Genomic DNA, 25154 nt, shown 5'->3' on the forward strand with positions numbered 1-25154 from the left:
ATATTTGTTGACTAAATGAAAATAATAGAAGTATAAGAAAGGAAGGATTATTATTATGGAAGTACTAGTTAATATCTATCATTAAGGTAAAGATCATTCTAACAGCTAATGTTTCTAAAGTATTTAGTCTATGATAGGTACCATAAGCAATTTTATCCATTAAATTATTTTATTTATTTCACACAAAAGCTTTCTAAACTAGTATTATTCTTGTTTTGTATACAAGGACATGGAACCTTTGTGATGATAAGTGACTATATGTTACTTTTTTTTTTAAGATTTTATTTATTTATTTGAGAGAGAGAGAGAAAGCACAAGAGGAAGGAGGGTCAGAGGGAAAAGCAGACTCCCTGTTGAGCAGGGAGGCTCATGTGGGATGAGATCCTGGGACTCCAGGATCACTACCTGAGCCCAAGGTAGTCACTTAACCAACTAGACCATGCAGGTGCCCCTCTGACCACACATTTCTGTAAATGACTAACTTCCAAACATTTTCTTAACCATCATGAAACAGGAATATTCAAGTGTTCTATGGATGTTTGGGAAAAGGATGACAAATGGAAAGAAGAAAGAAAGAGAAGGAAGAAAGCTTGATTGCCAGGTATTGAGTATTTGCCCACTTCCTGTTGGTAAATCTCTGTCTTCCTCTAAAAAAGTAAAATGAAGTTTGATCTTTCTCCCAGACTGATTCCATTTACAGGGGAGAGAAATATGAAAGAGGAAGTCAGTTGGGCCCTTTATTCTCTTCTCTAATGAATGCACTCAGATCTTGATTGCTGCAAAAGCTAAAGCAAATTTATCTTAAATCAGGTAGTAGTCCTGTCCTATGGGAAATACATTTCTCCTGAAATGTAGTAGTTTATTGTTTGTTCCTCTTCTATCTATCTTTTCTTTTTTTTTTTAAATCTATCTTTTCTTAATTTAGAAAAAAAAATCTGTTTTAATCCCCCAACTCAACAAAACCTACTTGCCTTTAATTTTCTAGCTCTAAACATATATAATTGTCTCTATTTTAATTTTAATCTTTCACACACACACACACACACACACACATCTATGAAAAATCACTTCATGTGTTGAATGCATAAAACAAACCCTTTAATCTATGTGCAGAGTGAGTTTAAGATTTAAGAATGTGATTAGATTAGGTCTTGTTTTAACAAACTCAAGGGCACTGACAAAAAGAAAATCACTAATAAGGCAATCATAAAACTAGTGTTAACTCTGTATAACTTTCCTAATCCATCATAAACTCTCACCTAAACCAACCTTAGGAAATTGTGGGATACAGGTTTCTTTACCAGATTGCCACAGCAGCTTGTCTCCAGTATTACACAAGGTGGGACGAAAGGCTCTCTAGAGAGCTGAGATTTACAGAAGGATTTGAATGAAAAGGGCAAGTAGATTTATGGATTATAGATGCCAGCATTTCACTACATAAACAAATGTTTATTTAGTATCTCATATTTCCATGGGACCGTGTGTTATAAGTTCTGGCCAGCACCTGGATTGGGGGAAATGTCCAAGAATTTTTAGTTCCCCTTCACCATGTTAATATCTGAGGCTGCCCCTATGGAGTTCATAATCTTTCCTGTAATAACAGTGACAAAACAAAATAACTATCGCCATAGAGATATGTGGAAGTGCAAGGAATAATATACAGGAGTAGAGATGAGAAAAGAACATACTGTAAAAACTTCACAAAGAGAGGTATATGCCAGTCAACTGAGCTTGGGAGGGGATATTCCAGGCAGAAGAAAGTAGTTGAATGAAAGCCTGGAGGGATGCAACATTTGGTGTTTGGGGTCTAGCTTGTCAAAGGAAAATAAAGGACAGTGGAAACTAACCAAGGGGTCAACCTAAAACTGAGAGAAGGGAAAATAGATTGAAAGCAGAATGAAGTGTCCTCAATCCTCTTTCTCTGTATTAGTTTATGCATTGGACTTTGCTTCATAACAGAATAATAACCCACATCTTATTTGCTTTTCATTTCTGCACTTTACAGGGTTTTGATTATTCACATGTCAGAAAAGTAGATACATATGTTAAATACTCCTCTTTCACACTGTTTGCATTTTCCCAAGCAAACAATTAATGGCGGGCTCTCTAAGCTAGCTTTCCTAGAAATGTTTGTTTCCCACGTAGTGTTTGAAAAGTGTTTTCTTAGGCTCTATGGCAAACACAGCCAGAAGCTTCTCATCCCTGTCCCAGCATGCAATGGGCCCCCGTCATTTTCCTTCTCAACAAGTATTGTTTCTCCTGGGCTTCAACACAGAATGTTCAGCCACCTTATTAAACTCATGCCCCTGCAGGGAAGAACTCAGGAACAAGGCCTGTCTACCACCACTTCTACATTTCAAAGGGAGTTTGTTTATTACCATTATCAAAAATTCTCAGCCACAGAGGTTGGCTTGGAGGAATTCTGGGATGTAAAAAAAGAAATTACATCGATTTTTCTAAACTGCTCAGCACAAATGAGCAGAAGCCATTCTTATCATGTAAAAATGCCCCTCTTGACCCTCTGTCATTAGAATGAGTGCTCAGATTCTGTGAAAATTTCCAGTGGTGGTGATAAATCTCAACCCCCCACTCTCATTCTTTATATCTCAAGTCATGGGGTAAGTTAAAACTAATTGGATCACCTGACGTTTGAAATCTGACTCTTAATGAATTCTGTCACAGGTGTAAAGCTTGGAAAATTACATTCCCTATCTTTTTAGAAAGCCAGTGGTTTGGGGAATATTCTACAAGTATTTAAAGTCAGAATGGTTTCCTTAGAAAATCTCTTTAAAGGAAAAAGAAAAATACTTTTATTTTAGAAATGTAACAGAACTGATTCAACTAGAACATTTTACATTGCTATAAATTCTATTATTTCTTTTGAATGTATAAGGAAAGACATTATGGAGACTGAGAAGAAAATATACTATATCACATCTGGTAGGACATATTTGTCACCAGCACCTGCTTGGATATTAGGATCTGATGTTTATCTTAGATGTCTATGGATCTGATGTTATCTTTGATGTCTACATCCAAAAAAACTGTCTGGTATAATTGTTAATCAACTGTGAAAGGATGGGCACATTGCAGAATTCTGGGATGCTTTCTACTAGATCCTGTTTGGAGCACAAAACTAAAAGTCTAAATTGAGTTGGAACTGATTCGTGTTGTTGGTGGTGTCCTGAAGAATCAGTTCTTTATCTCCTACTACCTGAATTTTCAGAGTAGCCTACTTTCCTGTCTGTTTCAAGCTTAGTTCCTTGGTTTTTCCTCTATTTCCTTGAGAGAGCTCATAAACTTTCCATACAATCCTTTTTTCCCCTTAACCACTCATAGTTAGTTCATGTTGCCATGTTTTTTCCCTCCTTTTTTGGTAATTCTCAAAAATTTTCAATCAAATGATTTAAATATCTAATAAGATTAAACAAATAAAAACACCACCAACAAAAGAACTTCCAAAGTAACTAGAAATTCTACTGGTCTGTCTCACGGTGCCAATTCTGTCCTAGAGCATAAGACAAGTTCAGGATATAAAAACATATGTACTCACTTTGCTGTGTACTAATTTAGGGATTTTATACATAGAAAACTGACTTTAAGACTGAAGTTGTTCAGTCACATTCCACTGTAAACACCTTTTTATACTTTCCCTTAATAGATATGAGGATGACTTACCCCTTTAAAAGGAATGGATATAAGCCAGGCAGCAAATAATAATTACCAGCCAAAAGCCAGTCAAACTGGGAATCAGACAGCTCTGCAGAAGTGTTGTTTTATTATCGATTCAAGTTGCCACCAAAGCCATTACTCTAATATAGATGCAGTAATCTAAGGCTGAGTGAATTTGTTCAGAGAAAATAAGCCACTGTTAAACCTTAATTCACATTATAAGAAAATGGAAACTTTCCCTTTGCCCAATAACATTAAGGGAGCATCTTGGAAAACTGTAACCCCTCAAAAAAAAAAAAAAAAAAAAAACCAACAAAAACAAAACAAAACAAAAAACTGTAAAGGAGTTTATATTCAGAGACCCTCACCTCCTAATTATTCTCTGCCCCATTACTTCATTCTTACCATCCTGTGATCTTGACTAATCTTCACCACTGATGCTTAGCTTCCAACCAGCATCTTCTGTCAGCTCTTCTGTCTTCTCAACAACATGTTTTTTTTTTTTTTTAAGATTTTATTTATTTCTTTGACAGAGACAGATCACAAGTTGGCAGAGAGGCAGGCAGAGAGAGAGGGGGAAGCAGGCTCCCTGCCGAGCAGAGAGCCCTACGTGGGGCTTGATCCCAGGACCCTGAGATCATGACCTGAGCTGAAGGCAGAGGCTTTAACCCACTGAGCCACCCAGGCGCCCCTCAACAACAGGTTTTATTTAGAAATTTAAAAGTGTTTTCAATTTAGTATTACCATTTTTTTGAGTGCCTTATATCAATTTAGCAAAAACATATAGAATAGTAAAATATATTAAATTTGATTCAGTGTAATTCTTTAGAAAGGCAATTACTTAGTTAACACATATATTTTCATTTACAAAATGTGCTTCTTCTATCTTTTTCCTTTCAATTTAGATTTACTATACCCAAGTATAACTTATATTCTATTCTTTAAAAATATAGTGGAGGGGAGTGACATCAGCAACATGGCTGAGTAAGATATTCCTTTTTGTATCTCCCTTCAGTACCAACTAGAATCCATCCACAGACCAAAGTTCCTTTGTAGGATCTGTAGAATGGTACACCATACACCAAGGGACTGAAGAGGAGTATTACCCACCCATATATTAGGCAACAGATGTACAGACCTTGAACACGAGCCTGCAGCGGCCTATGAACTTGATCCTCTTGGCCATGATTCACAAGTCCTTGGAGAATACTATCTTATGCAATCACCCATGGATAAGTAAGCTGTTGTAGTAGTCCAGGTTTCCAGTGGAGAAGTCCCAACATATAATTGGAACCAAAACAAACAAACAAACAACAACAACAACAACAACAAATGAACAAGTTTGGATGCATTGGAGAGGGTTAAGAGGAAGACTTGACTTTACTTGCATTGCCTCTGCATTTCAGAATTACACTGCAATTCAGTGCAATTCATGCCAGATGAAATCTCAGCACATGATTTCTCCCCAGAGGTTAAGTGAGAGCAGGGGAATGAAAGCCTGTCTTCCCCAGCTATGTGGGACATTACCAAAGAGGCTCAGTTCTATCTCACCCTATCTCATGAGTATGGTAGAGTCATGAATCATGTCATATAGGACTCTTAGATGATATTAAAGAGATGTTGATCCTACCAACTGCATTGTAGACTCCATCAAGAAGCACACTCAGGAGCTGCTAAGAACAACTTGCCCAAAGATCCTCTCAACTGGCCACAGGCATCCCCCTTGCTGTGTTTACCTCACCCACAAACACTCCTAATCTGTGACTGGATCTCAATGCAAGCCACAAAATGTGGCAAGCATGAACTTAAACTTTGGCAGACATCTAGTGAAAATATACAGAAAGCCATCGTGAATCTGTGAGCCAGAAACAGACCACAAACTTGAGCTTCAGCTCCACCCTTGGGAAAGCAAATGACAGGCTACAACTACCTAACATGGTGTACTGAAGGATAAAGAAAAGACACACAAACCTAAGTATCTTTCCACAAGAAGAAGCAAGAAACATAAAGCAGACATATCCATAGAAAGACTGAGAAAGCCTCAGACTCCCTACCAGAAGTAATGGAAATAATTTCTCTCAAGTCTGTTAGTAATGACTAGAGAGGTGACGGCTATTGCAAATTCAAATACAGCAATGCAATACTTCAAAGAACATGAAAAATCAAAGAAACAAGACACCACCAAAGAATTACAATAATCTTTCAGTAATAATCCCAAAGACAAGGAGACCTATAGCTTATCCAATAAAGAATTCAAAATAGCTTTTTGAGGAAACCCAATGAGCTACAAGAAAACACAAAGACAATTCAATGAAATCATGAAAACAACACATGAACAAAATGATAAGTTTAACAAAGAGACAGAAATCACAAGAAAGAGCGAAACAGAAATTCTGGAGCTAAAGAATATAATGAATGGAACAAGAAATGCAATGGAGAGCATCAATATCAGAATGGCTCAAGCAAAAGAAAGAATCTATAGATTAGATGATAGGAACTTGGTTATTATCCAGGCTGAAGGGAACAAAGAAAAAAGGCATGAAAAAGAAACAAAGAAAGCCTATGTGATCATAAGATATCATCAAAAGAAGTAATTTCTGCATTTTCAGAGTATCAAAGGGAGAGAAGATGGAGAAGAGGCAGAAGGCTTATTTAAATAAATTATTGCCTGAGAACTTCCCAAATCTGGGGAGAGATTTAGAAATACAGTTTATGAAGCTCATAGATCACCAAACTCAATTTAAAGAGATCTTCCCTAAGAACCATTATAAAGATCAAGGGAACCCTTATAAAACAATCAGCAGATTTCCCAGGAGAGAGTGGGATGATATATGCGAAGTGATAAGAGAAAAAAAAAGTCAACAAAGAAAGTTTTATCCAGTAAAGTTGTCTTTCAGAAATAAAGAAGAGATAAAGACTTTGCCAGATAACCAAAAGCTGAGAGAGTTCATCACCGTTTGATTTTCCTTACAGGAAAAGCTAAAAGAAGTTATTCAATTGAAAGTGAAAGGAAGCTAATTAGTAACAGGAAAATGTATGAAAATATACAACAAACTAGTAAAGGTAAGGTTGTATCAACGTCAGAATATTCCAACACTGTAATGTGGTATGTTAACCACTTAAGTATAAAGTTTTTAAAAAGTACTAATAAACTATAATTACAATAGTAGGCTAATGAATACACAATATAAAAAAGAGGTCAATTGTGACATCAAAAACATAAAAGGGTGGGGGGAATAAAAGAGTAGAGTTTTTGTATGCAATAAAAATTAAGTTGTTATCAGCCTTATGTCATATATATATAAGATGTTTATGTAAGCCTCATCGTGGTCACAAAGCAAAAATCAATAGTAGATACATAAAAGATACCAAAAAGGAAATCAAAGCATTCCACTGTGAATTGGAAAACCACCAATTCACAAAGGAAGGCAGAAAGAGAGGGAGAAAGAAACAAGGGAAACCATAAAACAGCTAGAAAATAATTAATAAATGGCTTTAGTCTTTGTCTGTAAATAATTAATCTCAGTGTAAACAGATTATAAATTATTGAGTCAAAAGGCATAGCATTGCTCAATGGATTTAAAAAACAAACAAACAGAATATGCATATGTTATATACCTAAAATTAATATACTATTTCAGAAATAAATAAATAAATAAATAACATCAGCAAGCTGATATTAAAGCACACTAAAAGGATCGTATATCATAATCAAGTAGGATTTTTCTTTGGGATACAAGAATGGTTTAGTAAGTAGACATCAATAAATGTTATATACTAGATTAATAGAACAGAAGTTAAAAAAAAGCATATGGTTACCTGAATAGATGCAGAAAAAGCATCTGACATCACATCCTTTCATGATAAAACTCTCAACAATTTGAGCACATTAAATAAAAACTTTTAAAAACAGAAGAAATGTACTTCAACATAATAACTTGCTAAGCCTACAGCTAACAGCATCTTCAATGGTGATTAAGGTTAAAAACTTTTCCTCTAAGATCAGGAACAAGAAAAAGGTACCTACTCTCAAAACTCCCATTCAACAAAGTACTATAAATCCTAGCAGGAGTGACCAGGCAATAAAAAGAAACAAAAGATCCAAATAAGAACAGAAGTAAAATTGTTTTTGTTTACAGATATGATCTTACATACAAAAAGTACTAAGGACTCCACCAACACTAGTAGAACTAATATAGACTTACAAAGACTCTGCGTAGCCAAACCAATCCTGAGAAAGAACAAAGCAGGGAGCATGATGCATCCTGATTCCAAACTATATTATAAAGTTACAGTAAACAAAACAGTAGGATATTGGCTTTAAAAACAGTCACATAAGTCAAAAGAACAGAATAGAGAGCCCAGAATATAAATCCTCACTTATACATTCAATTAATATTTGAAAGGGAGCCAAGAATACTCAATAGAGGAAGAATAATCTTTCCAATAAATGGTATTGGGAAATTGGATAACCAATGCAGAAGAATGAAATTAGACTCCCATCTTACACCACTCACAAAATTTAACTCAAAACAGATCAATGACTTAAACAAAAAACCTGAAGCTGTATGATTCCTAGAAGAAAACAAAGAAAGTTATCCTGATACTGGTCTTGGCAGGGTTTTGTTTTGTTTTGTTTTGTTTTTGTTTGGTTTGGTTTTGGTTTTGTTTATTTTATTTTGTTTTGTTTTTTGATATTACATCCAAAGCAAAAGCACCCAAAGCAAAGTAAGTGGAACTACATCACACTAAAAGTTTCTACACAGCAAAAGAAATAATCAGCAAAATGAAAAGACAACCTACAGAATGGGAGAAAGTATTTGCAAATCATATATCTAATAAAAGGTTGATATCCAAAATATACAAGGAACTCATTCAACATAATAGGAAAAACAAAAACAAAGCAAAAAACCCCACTCTGATTAAAAAATGGGCAGAAGAACTAATAGACATTTTCCAAAGAAGATATACAGATGGCCAATAGGTACATAAAAAGATGCTTAACATCACTACTCATCAGAGGAAAGCAAATCAAAACTGCAATGAGATACCACCTCACACCTGTTTTAATGGCTATGATCAAAAGGACAAGACAAACATGTTGGTAAGAATGTACACTACTGGTAGCAATGTAAATTGGCACAGCCAATTTACAAAATAGTATAGAGGAACCTCAAAAATTTAAAATTACAACTATTATATAATCCAGTAAATAGACTGCTGGGTATATATCCAAAGGAAATAAAATCAAGATTGCAAAGAGATGTCTGCCCACCCATGCTCCTTGAAGCATTATTCACAATAGCCAAGACAAGGAAACAATGTAAGTGTCAATGGATGAATGGATAAAGAAAACTTTATATATACATAAATTACAACAGATACACACATATATATCTATACACACAAACATACACTGAACTATTACTCAGTCATTACAAAGAAGGAAATGCTGCCATTTGCAACAACATGGATGGACTGTGGAGACATTATGCTAAGTGAAATAAATCAGACAAAGACAGACAAATATTGTATGATATCACTTATATATGGAATCTATAAAAGCCAAACTCATAAAAACAGAGAATAGAATGGTAGTTGCCAGATGTTGGGAGGTAAGTTAACTAGGAGATCTCAGTCAAATGGTGCAAACTTTCAGTTAGAAGATGAGTGCGTGCTAGGGATCTAAGGTACTGCTTGTGGGTGTGGTGCATAAACAATGAATCTTGGAACACTGAAAAAAAATTAAATTGAAAAAAATAAGGTACTGCTTGGTGATTATAATTAACTACACTGTATTACATATTTGAATGTTGCTAAGAGAGTAAATCTTTAATGTCCTTACCACAAAATGAAACAGTAATCATGTGAGGTAACAGGTGGTAACTAACCCTACCATGGTAATTATTTTATAATAGATAAGTGTATCAAATCATCACATTGTATACTTTAAACTTCCCCCATTGCTGTATGTCAATTATAACTGAATAAAGCTGGGAAAAAAATATGGTGCGAGCCCAATAAATAAATGATGCAAACTCTTGAGAAGAAGACAGTCTGTGAGTATAATGCAAGTCATCCCAGTTTCTACTTCCTATCTTAATTATTCACTGGTTACAGTTGAACAAAACTTCTGTAAGAAGGGACTGATAACAAAATTTACATTATTTACTCCAAAGTGTGGAGAATGGAATGTGTACTAAGTGCCTTACCATATACCAAGATTTTAGAAAATAGCACTCCCGATCCTGATATAAAACTAGGTATTAATATTTGTGCCAAAAACCTTTGACCAGAAGAATATGTCATTTCTGCCCCCTTTAGTATTGAATTTGAAAACAACATACTTCTATATAATCAGTCATCACTCATCAAAATTTCTGTAATTATAATCTAACAACTTCAGCATTCCCAAGGAAATTTTCCTTATTTGAAAAGAAATAGAACAGGTTTGTACATACAATATTGATTTTTTTAAAAAATTTAAATCCAAAGGATCACTAACAGCCTAAGAAAAACAAAGCTTTTTCATAAGTGGACACCTAAAGTAAGCATTCTTTAAACTTAACACTTAAACACTTAAAGTAAGCATTCTTAAAGTAACTATATACTAGTTTCTCAAAGGTTTATCTCAAAATAGTATGGCTTGTAAAGAGGGATGACATCCCATTGATAGCTATCTAAAAAGGAGTTTGCATGGCAGTTAATGTCAACCCTAAAATATTAATATAATAGGATAATACCAACTAATCACTATTGGCAGTATGTTTAAAGTGCCTATTATTTAAGATACCCAGCCAAAAGAGTCACAAAAAATTTGAAACATCGGGAATAGGCAAATTTGGAGCTACCCAAGGTCCAAGTATTTCAAAGTCTTAAGGTATATGTATTTAGGATGGCTGCTGACCCTTCAGTTTGCCTGAGAGTGCTAATGCAACTGATGGAAGGCTTTGTAGAATTTCCTATAATCTCTTGAAAGATTTAACAGCAGGGAGCCATTTGCGAAGTAAAAGGAAAACAGATCCCTCAGTGTGAGCCTCAAGCCTCAAAGAGGCTCCATTTACCCACATCAAGTCGTTCAAAACACAAAATTATTTAGGAAGGAGCTGGAGTCCGGTAAATAGATATTTCACAAGCAACCAATTATTAATTTAAGGTTTCTTGAACTAGAGTATCTATTTTCTAGAACTATCCATTTGACTAATTCCAGTGCCCATCTCCTTGCCACTGTTTTGATGAATATTGCACTTTTCTGTGTGGATTCTATTCAAAACTCCCTCCCCTTTTTACTTGCCTATCCCAGTGGAATGAAACACTGAGAAGCCTCTGGCAAAGGCAACCAAAAAATAATATATTTTGGAGTATGACCACCCCCAACTTTTGGTTAGAGCACTGAAATTACTTTGGGAAATGTCTCTTCCCCACTGTGCATGGCCTTAGTGGGACTCAAAATCAAGTTTCCTACTTTCCCACAATGAAAACATAAGCATGCCCACTAAGCACTTGAACTCTATATGTTTCCTTTTAGTTCTACAGGCAGTTATTCTATTTTTTTTTTCTACTGCAATTTTTCTCCTTGCTAACATCCATCAAAACCTGTGAGATTCAAGCTGAGAGTTTCTTCCAATAAATACTTCTGTAAAGACCAAGAAAAGACAGCCTCACTTGAAGGCAGAATGCAGCATCACTAAGTAGGGAGAATAAATCCAATCCTCTGCCTCTAAGGTTTAGTGGGTATATTATTATATAAAAGCGTGGTTACTTTCCAATGTAAGTTCTGGGGTACATACTTACCTCAGAACAACAATGTTCTTCTTCCCTACCCAACTGACCAAGAAATTCTATTGTTCATTAGAATTCTCTACTTTTGAGTCTCTCCTATATTTTAAGTTGAGCTATGTTCCTTTTTCAATACATCTTTAACCTCAGTACCAGAATCCTATGTCCTTCCTCTACAAAGCATGTGCAACATATGGTAATCATACCAAGTAGGTGAGAAAAACAGGAGTTCCCTTTATCTTCAGATCCTTTCATATGCCTACATGATGCTCAAGTGCAATGAAGGTAGGTGGAAGGGGTGAGAAGGAATTGCTGAGATGTCTTTTCTAGTGTCTATTCCTTCATGCAGCAAAAAAATATTCTGTCATCATCTATTTCCAGTTGCACATCCACAGTTACAGTCCATTTTTGCCTGGAAGAAACCTACCCTTTGCAATCTGGATGATAGGCATCCGGGAATCGTCAGAATCAAGAAAGGCCAGTTTTCTCAATAAACATGTGATGACTTTACAAAGCAAAGGAGCAGTATGTTGACTCCCAGTCAGTTACCGTAGGACTTAGGGCTAAAATGAGAAGTTTTTGGCCCAAAAGCCAGAGCATTTTCTGCAATAGTTTCCATGTTGTGTGGAAGAACATTTTAAATCATAGTAATTCAAAATGCATTATTTTTTTCAAAGCAATGCTATTTCTTCTATCCTTTAAAAATTAAAATACCATTACATATATATATATATATATATATTTTTTTTTTTTAATATGACTCTCTCTTCCTAAAATGGCATTCATTACCCCATTTAGGTCAACCTTCTTTGCCAAGTCCTTTGAGGCTTAGCTAAGCATCTATTTTCTTCTAGAGTTCCCCCTTACAGCATGCCTCAATGAGGCTGTTTTCATGGCTCTACTTAGGTATTTCTACTCTTAGAAAGCAAAGATTATTATTACTATTGCCTTGAGGTTGTTACTACTATAATTATTATTTATAACTATTATGCTGGAACAGTATCTGACACAAAGTACTCAGACATACACTGTATGAAGGAAGGCAGACTAGCAGATATTTTATGCCTCTTTTTCCTTCTATAAAATCAGTTTATTACAACAGATTAATGATAAATTTAGAAAGCTTAATTGGAAAAACTTCCAACAGTTTCACTGTGCCAACTATAGCCATTAAATCATTACCTCTTCCATTATTAAAAGACTATTTTTAAATTAAATGTGCATTTATTGAGCTTACTCTATGTTGGACATTATCGTGGGTATAGAGTATTGAAAGACAAATAAAACATAACGCCTATCCTCAATAAATTTACACTATAATGGGAGAGGATAATTAGACAGATTACAATAACATGCAATCAATTCTATAACAGAGTTATGCAAAAGGTATTATGGAACTTATAGAAGAGACACTTTCAATTATATTAATGAAGGTAAAAGCCAAACAACTGAAGTAAAACCTGTCTAGATTAAGTAGAAAATAAATTATAAATTTAAATTATTATTTTAAAGTTTTTTGTTTTTTGTTTTTTTTTTGAGAGAGAGTGCACATGCACATGCACCCACACAGGAACAGGAAGGGAGGGGCAGGAGGAAGGAGAGAATCTTGAGCAGGCTTCACACCCCCCAGGGAGGTCTCTGATACGGGTCTCCATATCATGACCCTAAGATCATGACCTGAGCTGAAATCAAAAGCCACATACTCTGGGGCACCTGGGTAGCTCAGTGGGTTAAAACCTCTGCCTTCGGCTCAGGTCATGATCCCAGGGTCCTGGCATTGAGCCCTGCGCCCGGCTCTCTGCTCAGCGGGAGCCTGCTTCCTCCTCTCTCTCTCTGCCTGCCTCTCTGCTTACTTGCGATCTCTGTCTGTCAAATAAATAAATAAATAAATCTTTTAAAAAAGTCACACACTCAAACTGGCTGAGCCACCCAGGTGCAACCTTAAATTATTATTTAAATTATGCTGGACACTCCACAGAATCCCTGGGGAGGCCAGGGAACCGAAGTCAGAAAATGAGCCAAAACAAAGAATGACTAAGCTATCAATATCAAAGCCAAAAACGGTGTCACAGAACCAAGTTAGCTAAGGCACTGTTGCTGCCACTCTTGGAAGTTGGAGACTGTCTTTCTGCTGCCAATTCATGCTGGATGCCACCTCTAGCCTGAGAACATGGATATCACTGCTGCCACTGTCAGTGATATGGGTTTCCATTGCTTCTGCTTCTATGCACCCCCAGCTCTTGATTCACCTAGGTTGTGAATGTCTGATTAGCCAAGACTGGGTTGCAGGGCTTTGTCTTGGCTTTAAGGGAGGCTGGGAACATGAACACGTAGCAATTTTAGCTCTACAGGGAGATGAAGCTTGTTTTCTCCTTAAGACTTATGCAATTAGTTATTCTCCAAGAATTTGTTCAGGGAAGTAGACTTAAAATGGAGCACTGTTAAAATAGACAAATGTATACACTGCAGTCCGAAATAGAATCACAAAGGAAGATTAAGTCAGGGATGGCTTTTCCCAAGGGGTTCCGTTTTGAGAAAACAAATTGAGAGTTAGCTGGTAGTCTAGGCAGAGGTCTAGCATTTACAAAGGAACGGAGTATCCTGATACCTACAGAAGGTTATAGTGGCAGGGTAAAGAGAGTATGTATGGGGGTTTGAGGTGAGAATAAAAGAGGACAGGGATAGTATGTGAATGAGACTGGTGACTGAAGCACACACTGGATCAGAAAGGACCTATATGCCATGCTAGGTCTCTTTTACTTAATATTCTGGGGAAAGGGAGACCAGAGACAGATAAAGAAATTTCTATTTTAGAAAGATTATCATCATAACTGAATTCATTATACATTATGAATACATCATAACTGAAGTATTCACTGTATCAGAGGGGCTAATCTGGAGGCATGGATAGCTGTAGCTACGAATGAAGGTGAATCAAATGGGGCCCAGAAGTTAACAACAGTGATGGGGTGGCTAAGGGGTCACCCTCAAGATGTGCTAAGAAGTGGAGTCAGGGTTAAAATCTAAAATGCTGTGCTAACCCTTGAGAATCCAAAAAATAAAATAAAAATATAAAGCCTTTTCTTGAGGAATTTACAGTTTAGTTTTAAGCACAACTGAAGATAAATGATGTCACGGGAGTTCTTGTGATTGTATGTTTTGAAAATTAGCCTTTAAATGTTTAATACTTGTATTTAAACTAGGACCACTGAACACTTCATTCAGGAAACAATGCAGTTAGGCTTTAAAATGCCTTTGAGTTTTCTGTATTCACCATGACACAGGCAGAGACAAAAACAAAACAGAACAAAACAAAACAAAACAAAAACAAAAGGAAAGGAAAACCCTGAAATCCATCCTAGATGGAGAACTGGGAATTAAAAACATGTTGCATCACAGTGCTTCAAGTTTTGTGACGGGATCATAAGACAGAAGAAGGTAGTAGAGTCAGAGAGAGAGCAGCTGTAATAAATTACAGTAAACAGGTATAGGATATAATTTTTTATGACCCACAAGTCACAAAATTACATATCATAAAATTATATATCATAAGTGCTTCATCTACAGGCTTTGTTTTTCTAAAAGGCAAAGGAAGACATGCAATTCCTCCTTCCTCCTTTCCTTCCCTTAAATATTTATTGAATGCCTTCTATATGTCAAATACTATGGTAGATTATAGAGTCACAAGGCTAAGTCCTTGACCTTTTAGAGGTTATGGTGGGGTGGGGAAGACTGACAATTTCCACACAATGAAAGAGAACACTGCATCTCTGAAAGAGAGAGAAGCCCAAAAACCTATAAGGAAAACAAAATCCCATAATTAGCAAATCCAACTAGCTCCTGAGATCTAGGAAAAAAAAAAATCTCAAAACACAAAAACAACTGAGGGTTGTAAAATAGTTATTAATAGTTAATTAAGTCTCACTTAAGTATTCTAGGAAAGAATATTCTAGATTAAGATAGAATACTAAATAAAAAGTCTATGGTTTATCTGACTAATAATGGCTAATTACTTCATAAGACTAATTGAGAGGGGCGCCTGGGTGGCTCAGTGGGTTAAAGCCTCTGCTTTTGGCTCAGGTCATGGTCTCAGGGTCCTGGGATCGAGCCCCGCATCGGGCTCTCTGCTCGACAGGGAGCCTGCTTCCTCCTCTCTCTCTCTGCCTGCCTCTCTGCCTACTTGTGATCTCTGTCTGTCCTTTAAATAAATAAAATCTTAAAAAAGGAAAAAAAGACCAATTGAGATATCTGTACTAAGTAACTGTCATGAAAGACCAAAGGGATAGTTCATCTGTTATTTCAGATTTTGAAAAGTTGACATCTGTCATAATACCATGGGCAGCAGCAAATCATTACTATTTGTGTCATATTGTGAACCAGTGGTCATGGGATTCTCCTAAAAATTGTCTGGCAAACTTGAAAATCATAGTGATGTACTTGTTCTCATAATCTTTGAACCAAATTTGATTCAAAAGTCTAGGATATATTAATGCTGTAAATGCTATCATAAGCATTTACTTTTACCTTCGCTTTAGAAAGAGGAGTCTGTATGTCTAATTTAGGCTATTTAGGTTATTATGTTGACCTGAATATTAAAGTGCATTGGGAGTGAATGATCTCTCATTCTTATGATATGAAACAATAAATTGTTTTTGTTGCTATTGCATGTGCATTCATTCAAATAAACAGGGCAATTTATGCAAATATAACTGTTTTACAAAAATCTCATCATCTGAGAAAATCATGTTACCGTCCTCTCTGAAAGTTCAACAAGGAACAGCATCCATGCATATTTAAATGTCCAATGACTACATGAGAGAATTACTGAGGTTTTCTTTGACAGTTTAGAGAAAGTGTGCCTAGGCTTCCATGTTCCAAATGAATTATATGGCCTCCTAATAGAGGATGGCTCTTTTCCTCAGAGATCATTGTCTTGACTTGTTCTATCAGAGTATGATAAAGGATTGTTCACACGTTCTTGACTATGTGCCTGATGGATACACCTTACACTCTAGTTCCATAAGTAGAACTACTTTAGGACTTAAGTTGAAAGTAAGGTTTGGAACTAAAGTATCCTGAAAGGGTAAAACTCTTTTTTTTTTTTTTTAAGATTTTATTCATTTATCTGATAGACAGAGATCACAAGTAGGCAGAGAGGCAGGCAGGGAAAGAGAGAGGAGGAAGCAGGCTCCCTGCTAAGCAGAGAGTCTGATGCGGGGCTCGATCCCAGGACCCTGGGATCATGACCTGAGCCAAAGGCAGGGGCTTTAACCCACTGAGCCACCCAGGTGCCCCTAAAACTCTTTTTTTAAAAGATTTATTTATTTATTTGAGAGAGAGACAGAGTGCATGGGAGGGCAGAGGGAGAGGGAGAGAGAGCATCTCAAGCAGACTCCCTGCTGAGGCACAGCACCCACGCAAGGCCTGATCCCACGTGGGGCTTGATCCCAAGATCCTGAGATTATGACCTGAACTGAAGTTCAAGGTTTAACTGACTGAGCTACCCAGGCACCCCAGGTGAAACTCTTAAAGACATTTATAAAAGAGAAGAATCCTAATCTTCAAAGTCAAGCTGTTCAGGAAGAATGGAAGTAACCCCTTCAAGCCTGCTAGCAGTACACAGAAACATCAATGAGCTTATGCTCTCTCTCACTCGCATTCTCTCCTTCTCTTTCTCTCCATACACACACATACATACATAGGACAATATGAAAACTTAACCTCCTTTTCATCTTATGCTTCTTATCTAATGAAAGCATGTTAGCAAAAATAGCAACTCAGCTATTTATATACACTTATAGTTTATATTACATTATATAATTATAGGTAATATATAAAACCTTGTAGTTCTGGCTGAAGGCAAATGTCATCCATCACTTATATTATTTTCAAATTTTTAAAACTCAGAAAGTAACTCTACTAATGAGTAAGGGACAGGTGAGGCTAGGGAGAGACAGGTTGGGGACTACCTAACCAGGCTCACAGAAATCTCAAATGTGGAGAAATGTTATAGACAAGATATTAACCAGAGAAAAGGAAACAACAAATCCACCTTGTCTGTTCTAAATATTGGCAAGATATTTTCATATTTACAAAGCCACCTGTTTGTCTTCAATGTTACAGACAAGGTATTTGCCAAGTGCCCTGATCAGTTTTCTGTAAAACACTGACCATAAAATCCCTCAATGGCAACCCATTCAGGCCCCCTCACTCTAGAGAACTCTTTTTCTTTCCTTTCTGTTCTCACCTTCCCTTAATCAACTTTCACTTCACTTCACCCAGTTGTCTGACAGATTCATTCTTCGACTCCATAAGACAAGAACCCTGCAACAGTAATCTATGGAGAACAGAACTGTGTGAGGCACTAATAAGAATCTGGTATTGTTAGGTGTGAAGAGATTCTCTATGTATGATCATACTTATGTTACTAACCTGATGAAGCAGGTATTAATTTCATTCTCTACATGAGGAACCTGAGACCTTCAAAGTTAAATCATGTATCAAAAGTTTTACAGCCTGAAAGTAACAGTGACTGTTTCTCAATTTCCCATCCTTCTGACATCAGAGTGCTTACTTTTCTCTGTGACCCACCACCCCTCCTACACATGCATGTGGACCTGAATCTTTCTTTGGGGACAAGGTTCTACACTCCTCAGACAAGAGGAAAAAAGTAGACTTTTAAAATTACCCTTAAAAATTCTTTAAGCACATATACTTCTAAGAAATTCCAATAAAGCAATTTTTTTCTTTTCTTTTTTTGTTTCTGAACTAGAATACATCACTGTTTCTTTGGCTGAATATCAGAGGAAGCAATTGGATTATTTTAGAGACTATGGCATATGATTATGTATCTGTCTACTGAAGTCACACTTGGGGTAGGAAGATGCTCATATTACGAGGCCACAGAAGTGAAAACAGCTGAAGAAGCAATACAATCATGTTTCCCACCTCAAGTTTTCTCTAAGTAATGTACACATTGGAGAGTAAAGGTCTTGCACGCCATTTAAGTTGCAATATCCCTTCCTTTCTTTTCATTAGGAGAGGAACAGGGGTGTTCGTTAAGCCCGTGAGTGCATTCACTTATATTAATTGCACATATGCTATGGTTTCAATGAAATTTATTATAAATACATAGTGAATATCATAATACTTATAGGAAAAGAACCAATCTGTGAGGTGTTACCTGAACCCTCAATATTTTCTTGAAATTCTGAAACTGGCTTTTTAGTTACTCTCGTCCCCAAATTCAAAGGCTCTTAAACTGAAGAATCTCATCTGAAATGCCTGCCAATGATACTATTTTTATTTCTGCACAGGGTCATCTCACTGTATGTTTAACAAAAATTATGAGCTTGGAGTTCACACCATATTGCAACAGCTTTTCCTTTCTGCAGTGTCATTATAAAGCAGACGCTGATATTGTATCTTAAGTTTTCACCACGTGACACTAGGAATAAACAACCATATGAAACTCACCACTGACCTATCTATAAAATATAGTCTTTTATAAAAGATCCAAAGCAAACATTTGCCTTGTTCCTGTCCTTTACTGAACAATCAACATGATTTTGACCTCATGGACACTAAATTTTGTAACAAAATAGGTACTGCTCTTTGCTTTATCCCGCACAAAGATCAGCATTAAATCTGAGACCAACTTGCAGCAATTACGTAGAATGAGATGATATCTGAACTGTATCTCTGAGCCTTATCTTATTATTTTACCCATATTTTCTCTTTATCTTTTATATTGGCTTTTATGCTCATATTTTAGTTATTTCTCTAAATTGGCTTCTAGCATTTGGATCAAAATAAGAGTCAAAGAAACAAAGAAAGAAATAAAAAATGCAGTTATCAAAACTGATAAGGTATGTCTTTGGAGATTCACAAAGTGAACTATTAATGATGCTTATAAATCAAAGCATGCATGACACAAGCCCAGATTTAAGGTTTCTTTCCTAATCAGAGAATTTCTGGCTGAATTATACTGAGTATGTTTCCCTTAGAAACACTGTGGCTGAGACTGTAGTAGTGAATGAGACAGACAGGATCTCCTCTTAGAGTCTATGGGGCAAGACAGAAAAAACATCAACAACAACAAATTATACCAGTATGTGACAAGTGCTGTGGGAGAAGACACTAAAAATACAACCAAGTGGGTAGACCCAAGGAAGTTTGGAGTATGCTTATATAAAAACCTAGATATGGCATTTAGGATGAGACCTGTCAACAGTCAAGAGTTTTCTAGTCAAAGGTATGAAGAATAAGAACACTTCAGTCAGATGGAAAAGTATAAAAAGGACCCAGTTCTCAAGTGAATTATTCAAATGAGAGCAAACAGTAAGGGACTGAGTTAAAATCATGGAATTTATACAAGCCCTGGCTCCCTTTTTCAGTAGCCACATGAAGATATACCATCTATCCACTAACACATAACATGTCTTGGTGAAACTGTAGTCTGACAGTCAAGTATTCAAAACCATGTCTTCAGGATTTATGACAATCTTTCCTCATGAAAAGGACCTTTCCTGTGTGTGTGTATTTGCCTTAACGGTCAGCTAACTATTCCAGTCAATAACGGTTTAGATTAGATGAAATTCTTACAACCCAAACTGAGGGCCTACCTTTAGCATGAAGAAATTTACAAGAATACCCAAGCCTGCATCTTTAAAATACATGTTTACTGTATCCAATATTTCCATATGGGGAAGCCTCAATATTTATTGCCAGAATTCTGAAGTGTGAAGATTCTATCTCATTTTTCAAAGTCTCCCCAATGGCAACCAGCTGGCCAAACACTTGAACTCATTACTTCCATTTTGAACCAATGAAACATGAAAGAATCTACTACAAGTACTATTTAATTGAACTGTTTTTGTCAAAATAAAGTTCCAAAGATTATTTGGCTAAATACAGTCTGCTGTCCAGATAATTTGTTTAACTTTGTTGTGGATAAGTAATTCAGAGTTGTCACTGTCATTTTTCTTCAAAGCAAAGAGCCCCCCCATGATTAGAGTCTCATAATTCTAAACAATTTGTGCATTTTAGAGAGGGGCAGAGAGGAAGGACATGCACATTCAGCAGCACCACCTCAGGTTTCTATATGCAGCCTGCAATCCACACCATTACTCATTACACAGAAGTAAGGTACCAGATTAAGTGCATATTCTCTTGTCTTCCTTTCTGCTACCAAAACTTAAAGGACTCCAGTTTCACACTTTTGAAAATATTCTTTTCAAAAATGGCAAAGTGTTATAAATGAAGTCTTTACCAATTCACTTAATAGGCAGTAGGAATGTGAGAGTAGGGGTATGGTAATTATCTACAGTGTTGGTTTGATATGACGAAGATTGGAAAGGACACTACAAGCCACAGCCATGTGAAGATGGTCATTTGACCAATGCAATCTCTTCCTACCTGCCTCTTTGGAAATCTGTGTGAAGGATTCCACACCTTTCTCTCCATAACTCCCTTCAGATGCGAGGGTAGACACATAATTCCAACCTAGGGCCTTCACAATGTCCACCATAGCCTGAGCTTGGAAGGAGTCGGGTGGGACCACACGAGAGAAGAAGTCGTAGCGTCGGTCATCACTTAACTCAGGTGCTGTTGATGCGTAACTGATCTGGGGGATCTGGAAAGAAAGGAAAGCACCACATGAGAGAGCACACGACCAGGATGTGAGAGATTCATTTATACTTAGGATAATTCGCTCAAAATACAGGGCTTGAGCTCCAAAGAGGATGTGTGTTTTAGCAAACAACAGCCTGCAACTGTAAACCATCTAAATGCAACCAACTACTTTCAGACAGCTCAAAAGTGTGTACTTTTGTGCCTTGGCCTTTTGTTTCCTCCTCAGAGAGAAAGAGGATGGCAGTGGGAATCACATGAGTCATGGTGCTAGGAGAAAAGAGTCTGCAAACATTCTGACCAACACTTAGAATCATGCTTTACTTTTTTTTTTTTACACTTATATATTTATTTGAGAGAGAGAATGCAAGCAGGAGTAGGAGGGAGGGGCAGAGGGAGAGGGAAAAGCAGGCTCTCTGCTCAATGGGGAACCAGTCATAGGGTTTGATCCCTGGACCTCTGGGATCATGACCTGAGCCAACGGTAGGCGTTTAACCGACTGAACCACCAAGGTGCCATGCTTTACTTCTTAAAAACTATTAGATACCACCACCACCACCACAAAAACACAACTGCCTAACTGGAATTTGTATAGAGATTGGTTTAGTTGACCCAGCTCATGAATACTGGTAGAAGTCATTAGACATCTAACATTGAGTACCAACCATCTGTGAAGAAATACCTAAGCGAGCTGCATGCATTATTTCATGTATTATTCATAAGAATATTATGAAGTAGCTAAGGAACACCCTGAGAACCAGGCCAGGGGTTTCTTGCCACAAAGCCTTCACTTCAGTAGTCCCTGTACTCTGGAGGGCCTTCCTCAAAATTTCTTAAGCTCCTCTTTGGGTGATGATAGAGGGCTGGCAGTTCTGCTTGTGTCAAGCCCATAGGAGTTCCTGATTCCCATTTTTCCATTTAGGCAGTCCTCCAGTCCCCTACCCTGCATGGTATTAACCAGGTGTCCTAAAAGCTCTAGAACTTATACCTGTAAGGATCATCCTCGGCCCCAATAGCAGCCCCCTCATTCCAGAAGGGTAGCCTAACATGCAGATTTCTCCCATTACCTGATATAGCACTTGTTTCCTAAGACCGCATGAGATTAGGCTATCTAAGAAGGCCTGATATCCTGATTTTAGCTCAAATTATGTATACATAAAGAAGCCCGACAAAAAATGTTTGCTTGGGATTCCAAATACCCAAGAGGAAACCCCGAATTAGCCATCAGTTAGGACCCTGCCGTAGGTCCTAACTTCAGGACCTCTAAACCACTTATGATTACAATACATTGCCCCCTCGGTCTTCTAACCTCAGCATGCAATAGACTATGATTGGTACCATTAATCTGCCTGCAAGAATGAGCAACTTCACAAAATTTTGCTTGCATACTCCCCCAGAATTTACTCTTGCTTTATCATATGGATTTCTCAATTATCTACAGGCCAGTTTTGATCTTTGCTCAAGCAAAGCCCAAAGGTCGCTCTGCTCCAAAAATGCCAAAGTTACACTGGAGTCTATTCCTTGAGCCCTGAAAAATTCTACTCAGTGTTGATCTATTCCTCTCCTTCCAGTGCAGTTTGCCTAAACTAAACCCATTTACTGTTGTTTAAAGCTGGTTACCACCTCTGTAAAGCTCATTTTTCTAAGAACGTTCCTAGGTCATCATTACTCGTACCAAGTCAGACAGCCCTGACAATAGATATACCCACCAAGCAGCCCATACTTGATGCATTTTCTTCCTTGTCCACTGGGGGCACTGTCACTGATTCAAAGCCCAAAACCAGTGTGACAAAGTCCGCGGGGTAAGGAGAAACTCCTTGTAGTAGTAAGTGTTGTGAGGTGTAATGGAAACAAAATGGGATTTAGTATTGGCAGGATCCAGAACCAAAGCCTGATGTTTCTCTTCATGACAGTGTGCTCTTGTGAAGTTGTTTGTTTGTTTGTTTGTTTGTTTTAAATTCAATGAGGTATCATTAATAAAATGTTGTTTTGAGGGATAAGAATAATGATTATGCTGTGCTTAGCGTAATGCTGGGACGGACTGGTTGATTCATACATGGGGGTGATGATAATCAAAACAGACAACAGTGCGTCTTTCCTTACTAAGTTTACCCATTACTCATATTTGACTTTCCAAGTACTCCATGACACATTATTACATACATTCCCCTTACTGTCTAAGGGAAGAACATTTTTTTTAAAGATTTTATTTATTTATTTGACAGACAGAGATCACAAGTAGGCAGAGAGGCAGGCAGAGAGAGAGAGGGGAAGCAGGCTCCCTGCTGAGCAGAGAGCCCGATGTGGGGCTCGATCCCAGGACCCTGAGATCATGACCCGAGCCAAAGGCAGAGGCTTAACCCTCTGAGCCACCCAGGCGCCCCGGGAAGAACATTTTTTTAATATATTTCTGTCATTATTGCTTTAGAAATAATGCCTATTATTTATCCAACTCTTTCTTACAGCCAGTTATGTTCTAAAAGTTTCCTATGCATGAGTTTATCTAACCATCAGTAAATATTCTTTAGTATATTAGATTACTACCTCATTTTATATAAGTGGAAATTGAGAGTTCAAAGTAGAATGTGACCTTGCCTCAAGTCACAAAATTGTAAGAAAGAGAGCAGTACTCACACCTGAAACTATCCGGTGCGAACTTCTGAACTCTCAACTATGATACTTTGCTGTATTGCTGGTAAACCATTTTAATAAGAAAATAAAACAAGGAAGGCAAGTAGATTTTTGGAGTCCACAGCACTGACTACAGAGCCACTAAATGTTTTTTAGTGATCATCCTTAGACTGTTACTCAAACATTTTATGTAAACACCTTGTTGAAGCCTATACAGATATCTTAGTAAAATGAGCTCCATATGTTTCAGTTATCATTACAAGGTTATGAATTTTAGGTAAGGAAAATATCAAATGAATAAAGACTTTGGGTGGGAAAAAAAAGGAAGGGATTAAAGGGAGGGATGAAGAGAGAGGGAGAGAGAAGAGTGGGGAGAGAGACAGACTTTTTCATATAAGAAATAAAAAGGAAAGAAGCCAAGCATGTCAATACATTTCCATCAATTTCAACTTGTGGAAATGTGAAAGCTTCATGCTGTTGCACAGATACCTTTGCTGCCAAAAGCCCTTTCTACCTTTGAGACAGTGCTAATGAAGATACTTCCAGCCCTCTACTTGAATTTGCATTTATGTAGCTGCTGTAAAAAATCAGAATTGTAAAGCGCTCCCAATACAAGTGCATTTTCTAAACTGTATCCTAAATTTAGTGATGAAAATCCTGGTGAAACAATTTCTTCCCTCACTACCATGCATCCTTTCAAAGTGGTCACTATCTGGGGTCTATCTCTTTATCATAAATAAGACATATCTCCTGGTTTAAGATGCATATGCACCTTTAGGATCATGCACACAACTTATACACAGTGTACTTATTCCTACATTATGCATATTTAGAATAAGGAATGAAAGAACAAATGGATTTCATTTCTGTGATAAAAATATAGCTGCATATTTAGTTACTTGTTTTCAAAATAGTATTTAAGCACACCAAGTAATTATTTTGAAGTGTATGTTATAATTGGTACCTACAACTGGCCAAATTATTTTTAGTCATCTCCCATAATTGACCTTCACACTCTCCTTGATACCTTAGCAATACCTTCTCCTCCTGCTACTGAAACCCTCCTGTCTATAGTAATGCAGAATTGATCTTTTGATGAAGAAAATTAAGTGTAATAATACTTTGGCTATAGAAAAGTAGATATTCGATTTCTCTTTGAGACTTCCTTTCTCTGATAAAACAAAAAACAAACAAACAAAAAAACCCAGTAAAGTGTTTTTTTAAAAGATTTTATTTATTTATTTGACACAGAAAGATCACAAGGGGGTGGAGGTGGGGCAGAGGGAGAGGGATAAGCAGACTCCCCACTGAACAGGGAGCCTAGACCTGGACCTGGACACTGGGCTCAATCCCAGGATCCCGGGATTAAGACTTGAGCCAAAGGCAGATGATTAACTGACTGAGCCACCCACGTGCCCCAGGCACTTTTAATCTTTATCATA

General features: G+C 37.0%; 1 protein-coding gene across 2 annotated transcripts in view; it reads right to left on the reverse strand.

The window, feature by feature from the left end:
* GRM7 (glutamate metabotropic receptor 7) overlaps window positions 1-25154 on the reverse strand; it is a 945741-nt gene that overhangs the window by 606884 nt on the left and 313703 nt on the right. For both annotated transcript variants that reach the window (XM_047746126.1, XM_047746115.1), the window contains exon 2: window positions 20869-21085. In XM_047746126.1, coding sequence (XP_047602082.1) covers window positions 20869-21085 — 217 coding nt within the window. The remainder of the gene's footprint in view (window positions 1-20868; window positions 21086-25154) is intronic.

Source organism: Lutra lutra, chromosome 1 (genome assembly GCF_902655055.1).
Source record: "Lutra lutra chromosome 1, mLutLut1.2, whole genome shotgun sequence".
Taxonomy (NCBI): domain Eukaryota; kingdom Metazoa; phylum Chordata; class Mammalia; order Carnivora; family Mustelidae; genus Lutra; species Lutra lutra.